The sequence below is a fragment of the Polyergus mexicanus genome, unplaced genomic scaffold (genome assembly GCF_030449975.1).
Source record: "Polyergus mexicanus isolate NDT 795.1 unplaced genomic scaffold, iyPolMexi1.0 SCAF_12, whole genome shotgun sequence".
NCBI classification, from domain to species: Eukaryota; Metazoa; Arthropoda; class Insecta; order Hymenoptera; family Formicidae; genus Polyergus; species Polyergus mexicanus.
This window is the reverse complement of record NW_027223332.1, coordinates 7656020-7672446: the sequence shown is the minus strand read 5'-3', so window position 1 is coordinate 7672446 and position 16427 is coordinate 7656020. Positions and strand designations below refer to the sequence as shown.

Genomic DNA, 16427 nt, shown 5'->3' with positions numbered 1-16427 from the left:
TTTATTTGCAGTTATTCTCTCGTTTCTTCCAAACTATATCCCTGTTTGTTTCATTGTGAAATTATCATTTTATATGCTTATTTCTATACATGCGAAAACATATGAACGCTACCGTATTGATACGGTAATCGATTCGTATGACCTTCTGTTTGTTAGCCGGCGATACGTCAAAAATAATGAAATTGAGTAATAAACTGTCGTAACTTTTTAAATAATTTGCATAAAAATTCCAGTGATGATAACTCGATCGTAAAATCATCCAGAATGCGCGAATAAATCGAGAGATTTGTATCGAGATGTCGATGATAGTAAAAATGTCATTTTTGCGTTGACTGCAATAGAGAAGCGAACAGAAATAAAAATAGATCGGCGGTTTCTTTTGAGAGTTTTTGTAGTAAAGAAGAAATGTCTGTCGCGAAAGATTTCTCGTGCATCGGAGGGCTGGAGAAGCACATTAGAATCGTGAAGGAGATGGTTCTGTTTCCATTGATGTACGGGGATGTGTATGCTAAGTTTAATCTCAGACCGCCTCGTGGCTTACTGTTCTACGGTCCTCCAGGTAATACTTCATTTATGAAATGTGTGAGAGAGCATTATTGTGGATCTCTCTTGCCTCTACTCTTCATTAGGAACGGGAAAGACCCTCGTAGCCAGCGCTCTAGCAACCGAGTGTAGCAATTCCGAACGCAAGGTCTCCTTCATTTCGCGCAAGGGTTCCGATTGTCTCAGCAAATGGGTCGGAGAAAGCGAGAAGAAACTCGAGAAGATCTTCTCGTTGGTCAATGAAATTCGATTTATTATATAATTATATTTTTTTTATATATTTATTACAATAACCTACGAATTTTCTCTCCTCTTTTGCAATTCAGATGTTTTATGAAAATTGTGTCACAAAGAGCGAAAAAATTTTATGTGTAAATCTAAGAGAACATCTTCGATCCAAAGGATCGTAATTGTTTTTTTCCACAGGCACAACAGACGAAACCATGCATAATTTTTTTTGACGAAGTCGACGGTCTCGCGCCTGTAAGGTCAAGTCGACAAGATTTCGTTCATGCTAGCGTAGTCTCCACTCTCTTGGCTTTGATGGATGGCTTGGACAATAATTCCGAGATCATAGTGATAGGGGCGACTAATAGAATTGACGCAATAGATCCCGCTCTGAGGAGACCCGGTAGATTCGACAAAGAACTATATTTCCCCTTGCCTTGCTATAGCGCCCGGAAAGAGATACTCTCGGTATTGTTTTCATAATAAAAATGTAAGAAATTGAGGAAAAAAACTGATAAAATTTGACGGAGAAAAAATATAGAAATTGCTGGAGAAATGTTAATATTTTTGTAACGTGGTGACAGGTACACATTAAAAGTTGGAAACAGAAACCGGCGCAGAAATTTTTAGCGTATTTGGCGTCGAAAACATTGGGATTCTGCGGCAGCGATTTGCAGGCACTTTGTGCTGAAGCAGTTATGTGTTCGGTTCGCAGAAACTATCCGCAAATCTATAATTCGAAATCTAAGTATCATATCAATGAACGCCATCTCAAAGTAAGACATATATCATTTGATAACACAAATATCGATTAAATCTGTTTAACAAATTAAAAAAATAAGTAAAGTTACTTTACAAGAAAAATACATAGATATTATATATAAAAACACTTTTGTGACAAGTTAAACAACTTGATTCTTTTTCATCAAGGTGGAAAAGGAGGACTTTCTGAAGGCGCGTCAGAATATCGTTCCCGCGTCCCATCGCGTTATTGTTGCGCCGATCAAGAATTTACCTTCCAAGATCCAACCGTTGTTACAGGAGGATCTGGCGGAAATCCTGTCGCGTTTACAAATACTTTGTCCAACTGGCATGCTAACTTCTGACAATATGTAAGCGTCGCGAGATGAATATCCAGGAACAAAATCAAAATAAATACTAATCCGAATATAGAACAGGCAAAGCCACGTCCAAATCGAGTGGCTGTCCGCGAATTATGCTATGCGGTGACGATGATTCCCACACTCGCCACTTAGGACCGGCATTGCTACACACTCTGGAACATCTACCTTGTCACATTCTGGATGTCACGACGCTGTTCGAGGAAACAGGCAAAGCAGCCGAGGAAGCTATGATACAAGTAGGAAAAGATTATTCTCTTCCCTTCTTCCTAGATAAATGTCACACGATAATCGTTTCGTCGTAATACAGAAAATCAAGACCGCACGTCATACTTTACCAGCGTTGCTGTATGTTCCTGATGTCTTGACTTGGTGGGATCTGGTGAATGAAACGGCGAGAGTGGTTTTTGCGTCTTTAATGCGCGGTCTCGATCGATCCGTGCACATGCTCGTGTTAATGACCGTCCACTGTCGACACGCTGATCTGCCACCGGAGGTTGATATTCTTTTTTCGACATATTATCTTATTTAATTTCGCTATTCTATTCGTATTTTAATATTTCAAATAGCTATATCTATGCTCTAATGTGGTTTTTTTTATATAGTCAAACATAATACATTTCATTATAAATCTATATAAAAATGAAAGATTGACAGAATCATGAAATTTTTAGCAGTGTTGAAATTTCTCGACAAATATTGATATATTTCTGTAATATCTTTACTCATACATAGTAAAACGCGTAATTATTGATATCTTATCATAGATTGCAGAATTGTATGACGATAATCGCGGCGAGGTGTATGAGGTGAGATCGCCTTCACCACAAAAGCGGCGATCTTTTTTCAAGCAATTATTTCTCAGTGGACCCGACAATCTTTCCGACTGCTCCTCACAAGGTGATTATCCATCTAAAATAATCGCATATCGTACGGTTATTGCGTTAACGATAAATCGGTTTCTGACAAACGTAGCGGATCTGGTGCAAATCCTGAGCCCGAAGAAGCTCAAGGGTGAAAATAACAGAAAGCTGCGGAGCTACGTATATTCTAACGATTCTAACGGATCATTAGGTATGTTTAATAGCACAAATTTCGCATACAAGATCGTTAATGTACATATGTGCAATGATTTCATAAGAAATAAGCGCGGCACGCACGACCAGAAAGATTAAAACGGAATCGAAAGCGCGAAATAAGCTCGGAACTGTACGATCCTCGACGTTTTCCAGATCGAGTAATTACTGATTGATAATTTTCTAAATCCAACTTATATTTACGATAAACAATTTCTTGGAATTTATTCATGTGAATATATTAATTATAAATTACAACCGTGATTTATATAGTTTTACAAATTTGCTTACCAGGGACGAATATCAAGAGAGAATACAACGCATCTGGCGAGGGTCCGCCGTCGAAACGGCAGAAACTCACGTCCGGTACGTCTTCATCTCGATCCAGCGCCGAAAAGCTTTTCACTTCGCAAATGGAGGACTTGGTCGAAACAATCGTTCGATCGACCGACGAGTGGCCGAGTCATATATTGGAGAGTCTGTTCTCCTCTCTCGAACTCACAATGGAGAACAATGGAGACTTGCGTGCGATGGTGAATGAGTACGTTATACGTTACGAGGAACTGAAACGAGCCAAAATGCGTGCGAAACAGGAGGAAGATTAATCGTTAATTTTGTGAAAACGTCCCTTCGCTTGTCAATCGTCACTGTGATGTCCAAATGCGATGCAAAATGCATCGCGATAGCCGGCAATAAATTCGTGAATGTATTATAATATTGCAATGTAATAAACAATATTCTCAGTTTTTTGTTTTAAAAGATTTCCTTTTTTCGCTATCATGAGTTATCCTTGGTATGATTCGGATAATTCTTGATGCGATAATTATCCATATTAGAGGCGACAGATTTCAATGGCTTTGATATGTATTATTAAGGACACGGCCCTGAGAGTAACTTTCAAAAGATTTTAGCCGTATGGAAGTTGATTTAAATTTTTCGAAAGAAATTTTTTTATCGAGCTCCAGAATATTAAAAATACGTAATTTTAAGAAACAAAATTATTGTTTTCTTTTTTAAAGCACAGAACAAGAAAGTCAAAAAAGTTTTAAAATATCGATAGAGCATTGAAAACTTCAAGCTTCAAAATATTTTTTTTATTTTTCGTTTACGATAATTTTTCGCCGAATTTCAGCGATTTAAAAATAGTCCAATTTTTAGCGTATGAAAAAATTTTCCCTACTTTTTCTTGAAAAAGTTAAATATATAATAATAAATATCTATTTTTTAATTAAAATTACGTGAATTAAATGCAGGCTTATTGTAGAAATGATTTGAATTTCATTTGGTTTTTCAAAGTAATTCATCCCAAACAATTTATAGTAGCGATTTTCTCTCCGTGTTTTCGACATTAAAATTTTCTTCAAAAACCGTTCTCATATTACAATGCCAGAATTATTAGCATTTTCCTTCCTAGCAGAGTTTTTTTTGTTTGATAATTGTTTTCCGACTTGCACTATATGTTTCATATACGTCTTTGAGATCCATCGACTCGATAATTATATAACTGTCTTTTCTCTCCCTTTGTGTCTCATAGGATCGGGCTCTCCTACTTGAGAGGGTCTTTCCGCGTGGTGGAGGGGTCTAGTCCAGCGATCTTATCAGTTAGTATACGGCTGTTGCATGCATCGCGTTACATGTTACATCCTATATCCCGAGTGCAATTCAGCTTTGCGGGACCACGTGGCGAAAGTTAACGCGTTATAACGTGTCACGTTCGAACGGAAAGAAAGCGAAGAAACGATTAAATGTTACTGAATGTGAACTCGCTGAATGTTGTATATTGAAAATTGAAACCAACAGCGATATATGAGCGGAAGTTCTCCTCCCCCTCCTTATCAAGGTTTTATCGTAACCACACTCGTGTGTCGAACACGAGATATTCACAGGACGACGAGATCACGCGGCAACACGGTAATAAGTGGACATTTTTATTACCATATGAGAAATTGTTATATAATGCACGATCAATTTTTAATACAATTTTAATCTTAATTAAATTAATTCTTTTTGTTTGTAATGTTATTTGGCTTATTGTTACCTTATTATTACTAATAAGGACTTTTATAACTTATATAGCTTATATAGCTATATATAATAACAGTATGAAAAAGAGAGTTTGGGATTTTTAACAAATATTTATTACAAACATGTAGAAAAGATATATTTAAAAAATTATTAAATATTATGTTTTTACATATCTTTATCTCAAAAAAATAAAGGTATTGCTAATATACCTTAGTGCTAGGGAAAACGACATTTTGGCAGAAATATTACGCTTAGAGAAAAACTGTCAAACACAAATAGTGTTAAGCGTAATATCATAATGAAGACAAAAACAAAAGACAAGTCGTGTTCCGAAAACGATTAATTTTCGGGAGCGTTTTCTATTACATAAAAGCTTCCATGTTTTTTGCAATATACACAATTTTATATAATAAATAAAAAAAATGTTTAATAATACATATATATATGTATGTATATACATATATAATAGTTAATGCACAGGGCTAGGCGACTATAATCGTCCATTTTTAATGCAAACGAATTAATATGATTATTATATTATTTATAAAATAGCTGTTTAATCGATATATATAACGACAATAACAATCGACAATACACTCAAAAGTTAAAACAAAGAAAGGTATTGCATATGTAATATTTAGAACTGCACTAGTAATTCTCCCTTCCTCCCTCCTTCCTTTTTTATCTATAAATGTTTTTAATTAACAATGTTTAGAAAAATCTTCTCAACATTTTGTTAAGTTTTACTAATTTTTGCAACTTTGTAATTATCAAAAATATTGCAATCATTAAAAATATTATATATCTCACATTATAATTAATTATATGATGAAAAAAAATAAGAGAGCGAGACAAAGAGAGAAAGAGAAGAAGTTCTTTTGTCAAAATTGAATTTAATATATAATTATATTTATATTTCCTAATAATTACTATATCATTATACTTATATATTCTATATCCTAATATAGCATAATATTTTATAACTTCTACAATAAGGAAAGACAGTAGTAACAAAAAAAACAAAAAAACAAAAAATTTGCTTTCTTTTGTTGATTTTGCATAAATTAATGACTATATATATATATATATATATATATATAAAATATATAATACTAATAACTAATGTTTTTTTTTCTAAAATTTAAAAAAAGAAACAATAAAGAATAAACATATATTGGCACATTTGCTGTTTTAGCCTTAAAAAGATTATAATTCTCATCGTGTCATTCAACATACAACAATAAATTTTTGCCAACATACGCTCAATCTAGCACAGCTACTTCATTGTCATTCAATCTTTCAATCCATTGGCTTATTATGGTTCTTCTGTTTGCATCCGCGGTTCGAAAAAATCTTGATGATTATATATCGCGTAGTCTTCTATGTTGTTGTTAATTTCCGCTTGTTCGTTGTAATAACTGATTCCGTAATGATGCATATCTTCCAAATAAATACCCAGTTTTTTATCGTACGCGTTTGCCAAAAATTGATAACTACTTTCGGTCACAGTGGTAAACGCTGGATAACTTGATGGTTTAAAATTTGCTGTAAATCTAGCATTGCGTTTTTCTGGACGAATAGTTTGTTCTTGTCGTGTAGAAAACCTAAATGTTTCATTATCAGTATTTTGTACCAATATTTCTCTTTCGATACGATTAGGCGATTCGTGATTGATATCGCTTTGAATATTTTTTCTCGTTATTCGTAACACTTCCTGTACATCATCATCATCAACGTTTGAATTATCTTTTATCAATTCATTTTTTTTGTTAAAGGAATTTCGAATTAAGGGAGCACGCGAATGCTTTATCGCAGTTTCATCGATTTTATTATTATTTTCATTATCAATAATTATTTCTTCAAACTCTGTTAAAGAGTTTGTTAGTTCAGTACTTCTTTTATCTCCGGCAGCTTCATAAGGCTGTTTGATAGGATCGTAACGGATTTCGTTGGTAGAGAATTGTTTAGACATTAGTGATGTTATTTTGTCAAACTTGTCTCGCTCATAGACGAGAGAAACTTTGTTATCGTTCAATAAAAATTCGGTTTGACAATAAGCGTTTTTTCTCTCTGCCTCGTTTAGCTTTCCTTGCGAGTTTTCTTTGTTATAAATGTCTAAATTATTAAAAAAACTTTTGATCCATGTGTTCGCTGTATTTTCCTGAGAAGTAAAATTGCAACGATTTTCATATTCTTCGCATGAGCCGTTGTTACTAGGGATTACGTCTCTATTCGAAGTATTTGAGATCTCTGAAAGACTTCTCCCCACTACAGCAGTAGAACGCATTATTGCGTCGCCTTTAGTAGATGTGAATTTACCTACAATGTATCGATTTGCGGCTTTATGGGGCCGTATATGTTGCATATAACTGTTATCCACAATATGGTCCGAGAGAAACAAATCGATATTCGCACCGCAGTTATCTTGATGTTTCTCAATTTCGAGCGAGTCTGGAGTTTGCGTACCGGCGTCGACGAAATATCTGAGATAATTTTCCATTTTTAAGTACTTCCGATTCAGATTCACATCCATTGTCGTCATTCCGTTCAGTTTGAATTTCACGCGTACTGTTTCTTTTCCTGGTCTCTTTCTGTACTTAGATCTTGTACCATGCTTATGTATCAATCGCTTGTGAATCTTTAAGTCCGAAACAGTTTGAAACTGTATATCGCATGTATCGCATTTCTGACCGATGCTTTCAAGATAAATCTCGTGATGTAGAGCGTCGATTAGCGATCCTATAGTTCCATGTCGCCATTGTGAGTGCAGAGAAACATCGCTTTCGCATTTAAAATTTCTACCGCATATTTTGCATGTACTTCCGATAATGACGACACTGCACTCTCGCAAAGTCACACCAGCGGAAACACGGAAACTTCTTTTATTTAATTGTGTATCGTTGAATGCCCGCATTTCATCCAAATTTGACGAATCTTAGGATGAATATTCTTCGGTTGTTCTTCCACCGCTCTTCATCGCCCATTGACGTTCTCTTGAAAAGTCGTTGCGGTCGCACAGCGCGGTCACTATCGTGCTGACTCGTCGCTTATAAACTTCCTCTGCCAGCGATAAGACTTCTTTGGACTTTGTCTTGGCTCTGATGTGGCGCCACCTCGTGTACGGATCATTGTAACCCAACCTAACACCTAACACCGAGACAAAAGACATTTGTTATGTTGATCGTGTATTGTGTATGTTATTCGCGCAACGGTCAAATTTGGCTTTTGTCCGAGATGTATTTCATAATATGTTGTACATATACTTCATAAATAACGTATAATAGATTGATAAAAAATAATTCGTTGAACATTAGATTGATTCATCTATCTACAACATTTGACGAATTGTTCAGTCATTTTTTTGTATAGGACCAATAATCGTGACGCAACATTTTTACAGATTGCCAGCTGATGTGCCAACAAAAAGACGTTACATATAAAAAGTATAGGTTGCGATTCATATAAGATTAAATAAGTAATAAACCTGTACGTTGAATATGTCTAAGTACTACGCTTAATATTAAACAAACATAATATTAAATATATTCTTTTTAATAGTATATGTATGTGTGTGTGTATATTATTAGATATAATCGTTTTATGGTTATAATATTATACGAAATAGTATAAATGTATCTTTGATAAATAATATTGTTTTGATATATTTTAACATCACATAATCAATAATACTGATTGTGAGCAATTTAATGATACTAAATCAGTATTAAATCAGAAATCTGATTATATTATATTTTCTTCTTCTTTTTCTCTCCCTTTCTTTCTCTATTTAATACATTCCCAACAATATTTAATAACATTTTTTCATATGTTATTGAAAGAAAACATGAGAAATACGATCTGTTTTTCTTCTACATAGTTTATATTAACTATGTGACCTTAAACATAATAAAAACTGTAAACATCAGATACAAGATTTGAAGACAGTTTCTCTGATATTAAATAGAATTCGATAATATAACCGATATAACTGATATAGTTATATGCTAATGATTATGTTTACAAACTTGATTATACACATATAATTATAGAGTAGAATATATAGTTTTACTTAATCGCTTAATTATAGAATTATAACTAACAATAAGTAAAAATACCTAAAAATAACTAACAATAAGTAAAAATATCTATAAAATTTCTGTTATATATTAATGTGATATATATATATATATATATATATATATATATATATATATATATATATGAAATAATATAATATTCGATTACATATACAACTTTATTACGCGAATATCTTTGAACGAAGCTTCGACATTCGAAGGAACTCTTTATGTATTATCTGCTTCGGTTTTTACATCATATTCGGTTTATATAACAATGATATACAAATTGAAGAAAATAGACTAAATATTTCTACAGAAATGATGCTAATGCAAAGCTCTGACCAATGATTTTCATACCTCGTTGTTTTCGAAGACTTTCACAATCTTTTGACCATCTACAAATCAACACCATAATACGAAATCGTCTTTCAACTCTGTGTAATTCTCAGTACCGGCGAAGAAGAGAGAAGAAAACTTATTCTGGCAACGTCGCTTGCTTATTGTTATAGAGTCGACTGCCGCTCGCCGCTACAGTGTTGTCGGTTCGTTTCTGTTGTTAATTTTCGGCTTTATAAAAAATTAGTTGACTATATCCTGAAACACACATCCTTGATTGGAAAAAACAATCTTATATTATTTCAAACAGAATTAATATATTCTTATAAACTGTGAAAAAAGCATGCTTTTGATATTCTATTGTTAAAACATTGATAAGATCAAAATGATCCATATGCTGATCTTTAAAGATTAATTTATTGTTAGTTCCATTTTGTTAGGATTTGAATCTTTAGACTTATCCAGATTAGTAGTCAGACGTATTACCCATTGTATCAGAATTATATCCATTTTATTTAGTATAATTTTATTAAATCATAAACAGCGTTTATAATACATATTTAGTATAAATTTACATTTTTTTAAATTTTATATATACATAAAATCTATAAATATATCTGTAATATTATAGATTATATTTTATATTTTATGTACTTTTGTTTAATTTCTCATCCTGTGAATTATTATTATTATCATCGTTTCAGATTTATTCGATCGCGACAAATGTATTTGCAAATATGGATATTTATGGTAGCGCATATAATCTACGCCCGTAAGTATCATTGCATCGATACAGATTAAATCGATATGGATTATTTGCCTGAATGTCAAAATATCGTATTTTTGATAGAACACGTTGTGAGAGAAAGCATTATCAAACGTGGTCTATGCAACGGTTACAAGCCTGGCGAAGACGATCTACAAACCTTCGACTTCATTAGCAAATTGCAATTGGATCTGCTGAATGCGCGTTTCAGCGGCATGACGAAAGTGCGAGGCAGCAATCGCATGCAGACGGCATATCGGCTAGAGAAAGACACTGACGTCACCCTTCCGACAAAGTATTCAAATTAACTCGCATATAGCAACAGCGATGTAATCAGCATCTTATTTATGCAAAAGCCTTACTGATGATTCCAATATTTGAATTAAATCCAAATAAGTCGTTCGTCTATCCTAATTTGACGACCATATATACCATTATATAGATTCCTCAAATCATAGCTGACGATTGCAATTGATTATCTAATAAAAAAAATTCTTTATTATCGACCTCTATAATATTTCATTAAAGATATTTATTAGCAAAATACCAAGCGATATATTTTTCACGTTTGAGTTTTTTTTTCCAGGGATATTATACCTACTGGACTTCCAGAGGAATTCTCGTTGGTGTACACGTTGAGAGCTAGAAAGTCACCAAAATATGCTTGGCATATCATTAAAATCGTGGACGCGAGAGGTGACCCTCAATTTCTCATCACGATGAATCCCAGGAAACAGACGCTAGATTTTTCATTGATTGATCACGAAGGGAAATTGCAGACGGTCTCTTTCCCGAATGATCGCGTGAGTGTCATTATTAATATCACGTCTATCATTGTTCTAGAATAACTCGTTGTCGTACATTGTTGTATGTATAACGATTTCATATTCTTAAAATTAAAGAAATATTTGATTTTGCTAAGCAAGAAACTCGAACAATAAAGAAAAAAATCGTTATAGAGAATCATCTGATTCTATGTATTTTCGATAACTAGTCGCATACAATATAAATACAATTTAAAAAAGTTATTAAAATTATGTGTTCTTAAACAAAAGACGATATATTTTGATGAGATGTATTGAATCATTCTTAAATCTCAAGGATTTTAAAATTAAGCTTTTCCGATAGTGGTCACATTTACAGAACATACTCATGAATATTATTTGACTCGCTCTCAAAAATGCCGTTGGAAAGAAAGAGAAAGAGAAAAAGAGATGAACAGAGAGGGAAGAGAGAAATATAATCGTCATTATTTAATTAATTGTTTATTATTTCGTCAATTGTCTCACGAAATCATTACGTAAGCGTAAGCTAGTGCGTGAGATACATCAAGATATGTGATAGACTTCATAAAAATAAACCCGTGAATTATATATCGTTATGCCATATGCATCAGATGCAATGGATATAAATCGCGTTAAGGCATTTCTTACGCAAAATATCATTCGAGAGATTCTTAACGTCAGAGATTCTGTCACGCAAGTGACAGAAAAACTAGGACTGCATTATATGATCGATGAATCAGTAGTAAGATCATCATGATGCACTCAGGGTCTTTTGATCGATATGGATACCATTATTGCAGGCACTTAACTAGCGTTTTGAAATAGCGTGCATTCATGCGATAAATATGAAATCCCGAGGCCTTATTTAGGATTAGAACTCATTTCTTTCTTTCTAGACCATAATATTTTCTATAAGATAGCTTCAAGCAAAAACACAATAATACTTATAATAATAATAAATTAATTCCAATTTACATCATTGGATAATAACATTAAAAAAGATATATATTTTTTTTATAAAATAGATATTCGACAAGGGTTGGCACAAAATAAATTTTGGAGTGTTCAAGGATAAATTAGTGCTTAAAGTTGATTGCGAACATATTGGTACGGAAGAACTAAGACCGCGCAGATCAAGTAAAGTCGATGGAGACATGTCGATAGCCAAAATGAACAATAGTAAAGTCACTGTACCGGTAAGCCTTGTTGTCATCTATGAAATGTGCAATTGAAGCTTGACTATCACGCTATTTAATATACCAATCTATCTCGTTTTTTAACTGGAGATGACTGAAAAGCTTAAAGACGTTTTAATAAATTTTGATATAACTATCACTGTGATTTAAAGATCGACTTGCATGTATATATATCTAACATTCACGAATTGCATCGCTATTATGTCATTGCGAAGAATGCCAATCCTTTAGAGCTAACGTTATATATCGTCACAATTATGCAGCCTGTTACTTAATTAATAACAGCTTTACGCAGAGCGAGGCTAAAACTGTCAGTAGGACAAGAACTAAATTTAATATTAGACTCTTTAACCCACATCCAGAACGCACATAATGACGTTAGCGAATCTTAACAAATAAAGATCACTATTTGTATGTAAAAAGTATGTAAGAAAAAAATATACAATATAATAATCTCCTCTACTAAAATGCAATATATTTATAAAGTTATAATCGAAAAATTAATAGAACATCAGACATAACATTCCAAAATTGAATGTCTGCACTACCGTTAGATCGACATACAATGGATGAGCCTAAACTGCGATCCTACGAGACTAGAGAGAGAAACGTGCGAGGAGCTACCAGTACGTATCGATATATTTTGACAAGATTTTATAATTTGCAAGATATGACTATATAATATTAACGTGTTTATAGAAAAACTTAGCCGCCTCGCTTCAAATGAAACCTTGCGAAAAAATCTGCTTGCAAGGGTTCAACAGTACAAATGTAAGTTTCCCCTCCCAATTTTTTAAATATTTATATATGTATCAAACTGCGAAAAAGATCTTGTTTTCACAACATTAAGAATGAAACATTAATAAAATTAGAATACTTATGAAGTCAATAATAAAAATATCATTTTCGATTAGATATTACATTAACTATAGAGATGTAGTAAATTTCGAATAATCACTGTGATTTAAAGATCGGCTTGCATGTACATATACAATATTTAATATCCACGAATTACATTGCTATTATATGTCATTGCGAAGAATGCCCATTTTTCGGAGCTAATATTACATATAATATGAAAAATAGCACTTTTTTGAGTAATATATTTGAAATCGTTGATGAATGAAAAAGAAATTGTATCAGGGATCCCCTGATTTACGCGGCCCGCCCGGAGTACCGGGACCAATTGGTATACCAGGTTTACCTGGACAACGTGGGCCACCGGGAGAACAAGGAAGAATAGTATGTTATTATCATTTAGTTTGAAAATTATTAAATAATATTTACATTTACAGAATATAGACGAACGTATGTATGTAAAAGGATTATATAACAGATGCATGTTATTAGGGAACCCTTGGCGCCAGAGGTTTTCCAGGATTACAGGGTCCCAAAGGATCGATCGGACCTGCAGGACTACCAGGTTTACCGGGACAAAAAGGTGATCGTGGTGAAAGAGTAAGTACTTTTAATTTTAAATTTTAAATAATGAAGAAAGGGGAGGGAAAAAGGAAAGCGTAATTTAAAAAAATTTCTTTATAACAAAAATAAAGCGATAGAAATTTTTTACAGGGTGATATGGGATTTCCGGGTTTGAAAGGAGATCAAGGTCCTCGAGGATTTCCAGGCCCCCCAGGGAATAGCAACTCGTCACGCTTGATAGGTCCTCCGGGCGAGAAAGGAGCTAAAGGTGAACGGGGAAACGATGGTGCTCAAGGACAACCGGGTGAAAAAGGTACGATATGTTATTACTTAAAATATTTGAACTATTCCGTGTTTATGATCTTTTTATTAATATTTTTAAGAATGGATTGTATATGCACCGCGCAAATTGTAAAAAGTCGTGATTCTAATAGCGACTATTAAACGATTCAAGCGACACATGATATTTCACTTATGATGTTGACCCAGATATGTCCATTCGCAGTCATTGTAAATCAATTTATTACAATTCGTGGCAATGTCCATGCGATTGTACAATACATAACTCAAAAATCAAAATTAATTGAGCACAATAAGAAAGAAAGTTTCATTATTAAAATAGCTTTTGTTAAGTACTTAATATTTACATATACGATTGACTCATATGAAAATATCTAAAAAAAACATTACTTTTGACATATTAATCGTCATATAAAAAATTCAACAATATTTTAGGCGAAACTGGAGACAGGGGATTAGACGGAATTCGCGGTCATGATGGCACAGCAGGTCCTCCCGGTCCTCCGGGTCTTCCCGGTTCCCCTGGACCCACAGGAAATGTCGTATTTACGGATGCTCCTGGTATTCCAGGACCACCAGGTTCTCGTGGCGTAACAGGACTGCCGGGGCCACTAGGTCCTCCAGGATTGCCAGGGTTATCAGGGCCTCCTGGACCGCCAGGCCAAAGAGGTCCGAAGGGTGATACCGGAGAACATGGTCGAGATGGTTTGTAATTGATTTATTGGAGATTGAATAAGAGAATTGTTTAATACACGAATAATAAAATTCTTTCTTTCATTTTATAAATACATAAGTTAAAATATTTATTTTTATTTTTCAAGGCATACCAGGACTGACGAATAATAATATAATACCTGGGTCACCTGGTCCTGAAGGACCTGCTGGTCCTCCTGGTGAAGATGGTCTTCCTGGTGAGAAAGGAGAAGTCGGACCAATAGGTCCTCCAGGATCACCCGGAGAAATAGGAAAAGATGGAGTTTCAGGATTACCGGGACCGCAGGTATTACTTTGTCTTATTATAATTATTTGTCTTATCATAATTTTTTACTATGTAAAATAATGCACTCTTTCATAATATTCATTACTGCGATAAGGGACCACCAGGCTTACGTGGGGAACCGGGTTCTCAAGGATCGCGAGGTTTAGAAGGGATCGCAGGAAAATCAGGGCGGCCAGGAGTCGATGGAAAACCAGGTCAAAAGGGCAACAAAGGACAAGAAGGTGAACAAGGTCCTGTCGGACCTCGTGGGCTACCAGGAAGTTCGGTAAGAATGAACAAAATGTATCCTTATCTGATTATTTAAAAAATATGATCTTTCGTCGTTATTGCATAGCATTTTAAATGATTGTTGATAACATGATAATAAAGCGAATGAATAAAACACAATATAAAGGAGATTAGTAACATTAGTTCCGTTTCGCCTATTTTCGTTATGCTTACCGAGCAATGGCTCAAGTAATTGCGAAATTTTATAACATAAAAATTAATTTATATGTTTTTAGGGTTCAACGGGCCCGCCGGGTGCACCAGGCGTACCAGGATTGGAAGGAAGAGCCGGTCTATCCGGGCCATCAGGACCGCCAGGACCGCCAGGTCCGCCTGGGCCTTCAGGATCTCCTGGTTTTCCAACTTCAAACAGTATCTTCGATAGTATTGATAATCTAGGCCTTGAGGGACCCAGAGGCCCAATAGGCTCTCCAGGAATAGTAAGTATTTTATTTAGGATCAAGTTCAACTACAGATCCGATTAATTAATAATGAACTTAAATCAGAATAAATAATTAGCCAGGTGAAAGAGGAGCCCCTGGAGAACGAGGACCAGAGGGTCAAATAGGACCGCCCGGAATACCCGGCAAGGACGGAGCACCTGGATTGCAAGGGTTACCCGGAAATAGAGGTCAAACGGGATTACCAGGACTTCAGGGATTGCCAGGCCATAATATCAACGAAGCAGAAATTCGTGATATTTGCGCCAGCGTGTTAAGAGGTAATTTTAACCGTCGTTAAACATTATCGTTTATTGTAGTTGTAAATATTAATGAAAGTTCACTGAAGTTTAAATAATTCTCCGATTGTCAATTCTTTTCGTTTTCACTTTAGAATTAGAATATATTAAACTTCGGGTAACTTTAATTGAGATTTAAAACGGTGATTCTCTGTTTCAATCATCTCAGGTATCTGTTATGCGCAAATAAAAAATGCAATGACATCATATATATAGAAGGATATATATGAATTACATTGTGATAGTTTTTCTTATCATCTATATACATACAGAACAGATAACCGAAATGGCAGCACTCATGCAGGGTCCACCCGGTCCGTCAGGTCGAAGTCGTCCAGGCCGTCCTGGATCACCTGGTCCCCAAGGTCGTCCAGGTACATCATCGAGTCAGGGTTACCAACTCTTTGCGCTTTTCGTTTGCCTATGGCATAATATTAATCGCATTAAAAATCAGCTACTACGTAGATTTTCTTATTAGTTTATAGATAAATCTTGGATATAGTGAGCGGAACGTTAGGATCCTAACTCGAGAAGGAACGTTTGG

At 34.4% G+C, this 16427-nt stretch overlaps 3 protein-coding genes and 1 long non-coding RNA gene across 5 annotated transcripts in view; 2 read left to right on the top strand and 2 right to left on the bottom strand.

Annotated features, from left to right (window-relative positions):
• The first annotated feature begins 16 nt into the window (after window positions 1–16).
• Window positions 17–3705, top strand: LOC138938089 (ATPase family AAA domain-containing protein 2-like). The gene is made up of 10 exons (XM_070304839.1): window positions 17–559; window positions 630–778; window positions 970–1239; window positions 1356–1547; window positions 1702–1883; window positions 1945–2131; window positions 2203–2388; window positions 2660–2966; window positions 3034–3129; window positions 3263–3705. Exons 1-10 carry the CDS (start codon window positions 406–408, stop codon window positions 3571–3573), a joined length of 2034 nt encoding a protein of 677 aa, XP_070160940.1. The 5' UTR covers window positions 17–405; the 3' UTR covers window positions 3574–3705.
• Window positions 3706–4603: 898 nt separating this feature from the next.
• Window positions 4604–16427, top strand: part of LOC138938329 (collagen alpha-1(IX) chain) — a 13322-nt gene continuing 1498 nt past the window's right edge. The window contains exons 1-16 of one of the 2 annotated variants that reach the window (XM_070305239.1): window positions 4604–4879; window positions 10113–10180; window positions 10259–10469; window positions 10761–10977; window positions 11985–12155; window positions 12710–12781; window positions 12855–12926; window positions 13299–13397; window positions 13506–13613; window positions 13728–13890; window positions 14313–14582; window positions 14699–14877; window positions 14972–15142; window positions 15381–15584; window positions 15664–15865; window positions 16156–16257. In XM_070305239.1, coding sequence (XP_070161340.1) covers window positions 10132–10180; window positions 10259–10469; window positions 10761–10977; window positions 11985–12155; window positions 12710–12781; window positions 12855–12926; window positions 13299–13397; window positions 13506–13613; window positions 13728–13890; window positions 14313–14582; window positions 14699–14877; window positions 14972–15142; window positions 15381–15584; window positions 15664–15865; window positions 16156–16257 — 2290 coding nt within the window. In that variant the 5' untranslated portion in view covers window positions 4604–4879; window positions 10113–10131. The remainder of the gene's footprint in view (window positions 4880–10112; window positions 10181–10258; window positions 10470–10760; window positions 10978–11984; window positions 12156–12709; window positions 12782–12854; window positions 12927–13298; window positions 13398–13505; window positions 13614–13727; window positions 13891–14312; window positions 14583–14698; window positions 14878–14971; window positions 15143–15380; window positions 15585–15663; window positions 15866–16155; window positions 16258–16427) is intronic. The other variant, XR_011447686.1, reaches the window with a different exon arrangement.
• On the bottom strand, window positions 6176–10507 carry LOC138938332 (uncharacterized). Its single transcript, XM_070305246.1, has 3 exons — window positions 10335–10507; window positions 9430–9666; window positions 6176–8133 (listed from the first exon to the last, which is right to left on the bottom strand). The coding sequence occupies exon 3, from the start codon at window positions 7905–7907 to the stop codon at window positions 6309–6311; it is 1599 nt and encodes a 532-aa protein (XP_070161347.1). The 5' UTR covers window positions 7908–8133; window positions 9430–9666; window positions 10335–10507; the 3' UTR covers window positions 6176–6308.
• The window catches only part of LOC138938335 (uncharacterized), a 4538-nt gene continuing 2193 nt past the window's right edge, over window positions 14083–16427 (bottom strand). Inside the window, exon 3 of the long non-coding RNA XR_011447688.1 lies at window positions 14083–16304. This is a non-coding gene — a long non-coding RNA (uncharacterized lncRNA). The remainder of the gene's footprint in view (window positions 16305–16427) is intronic.

Coding starts and splice junctions, on each gene's coding strand:
- LOC138938089 (XM_070304839.1), top strand. CDS start 406: ATGTCTGTCGCGAAAGATTTCTCGTGCATCGGAGGGCTGGAGAAGCAC. Junction 1,548..1,701: donor TCAATGAACGCCATCTCAAA/GTAAGACATATA, acceptor TTTTTCATCAAG/GTGGAAAAGGAGGACTTTCT. Junction 3,130..3,262: donor CTCGACGTTTTCCAGATCGA/GTAATTACTGAT, acceptor TTTGCTTACCAG/GGACGAATATCAAGAGAGAA.
- LOC138938332 (XM_070305246.1), bottom strand. CDS start 7,907: ATGCGGGCATTCAACGATACACAATTAAATAAAAGAAGTTTCCGTGTT.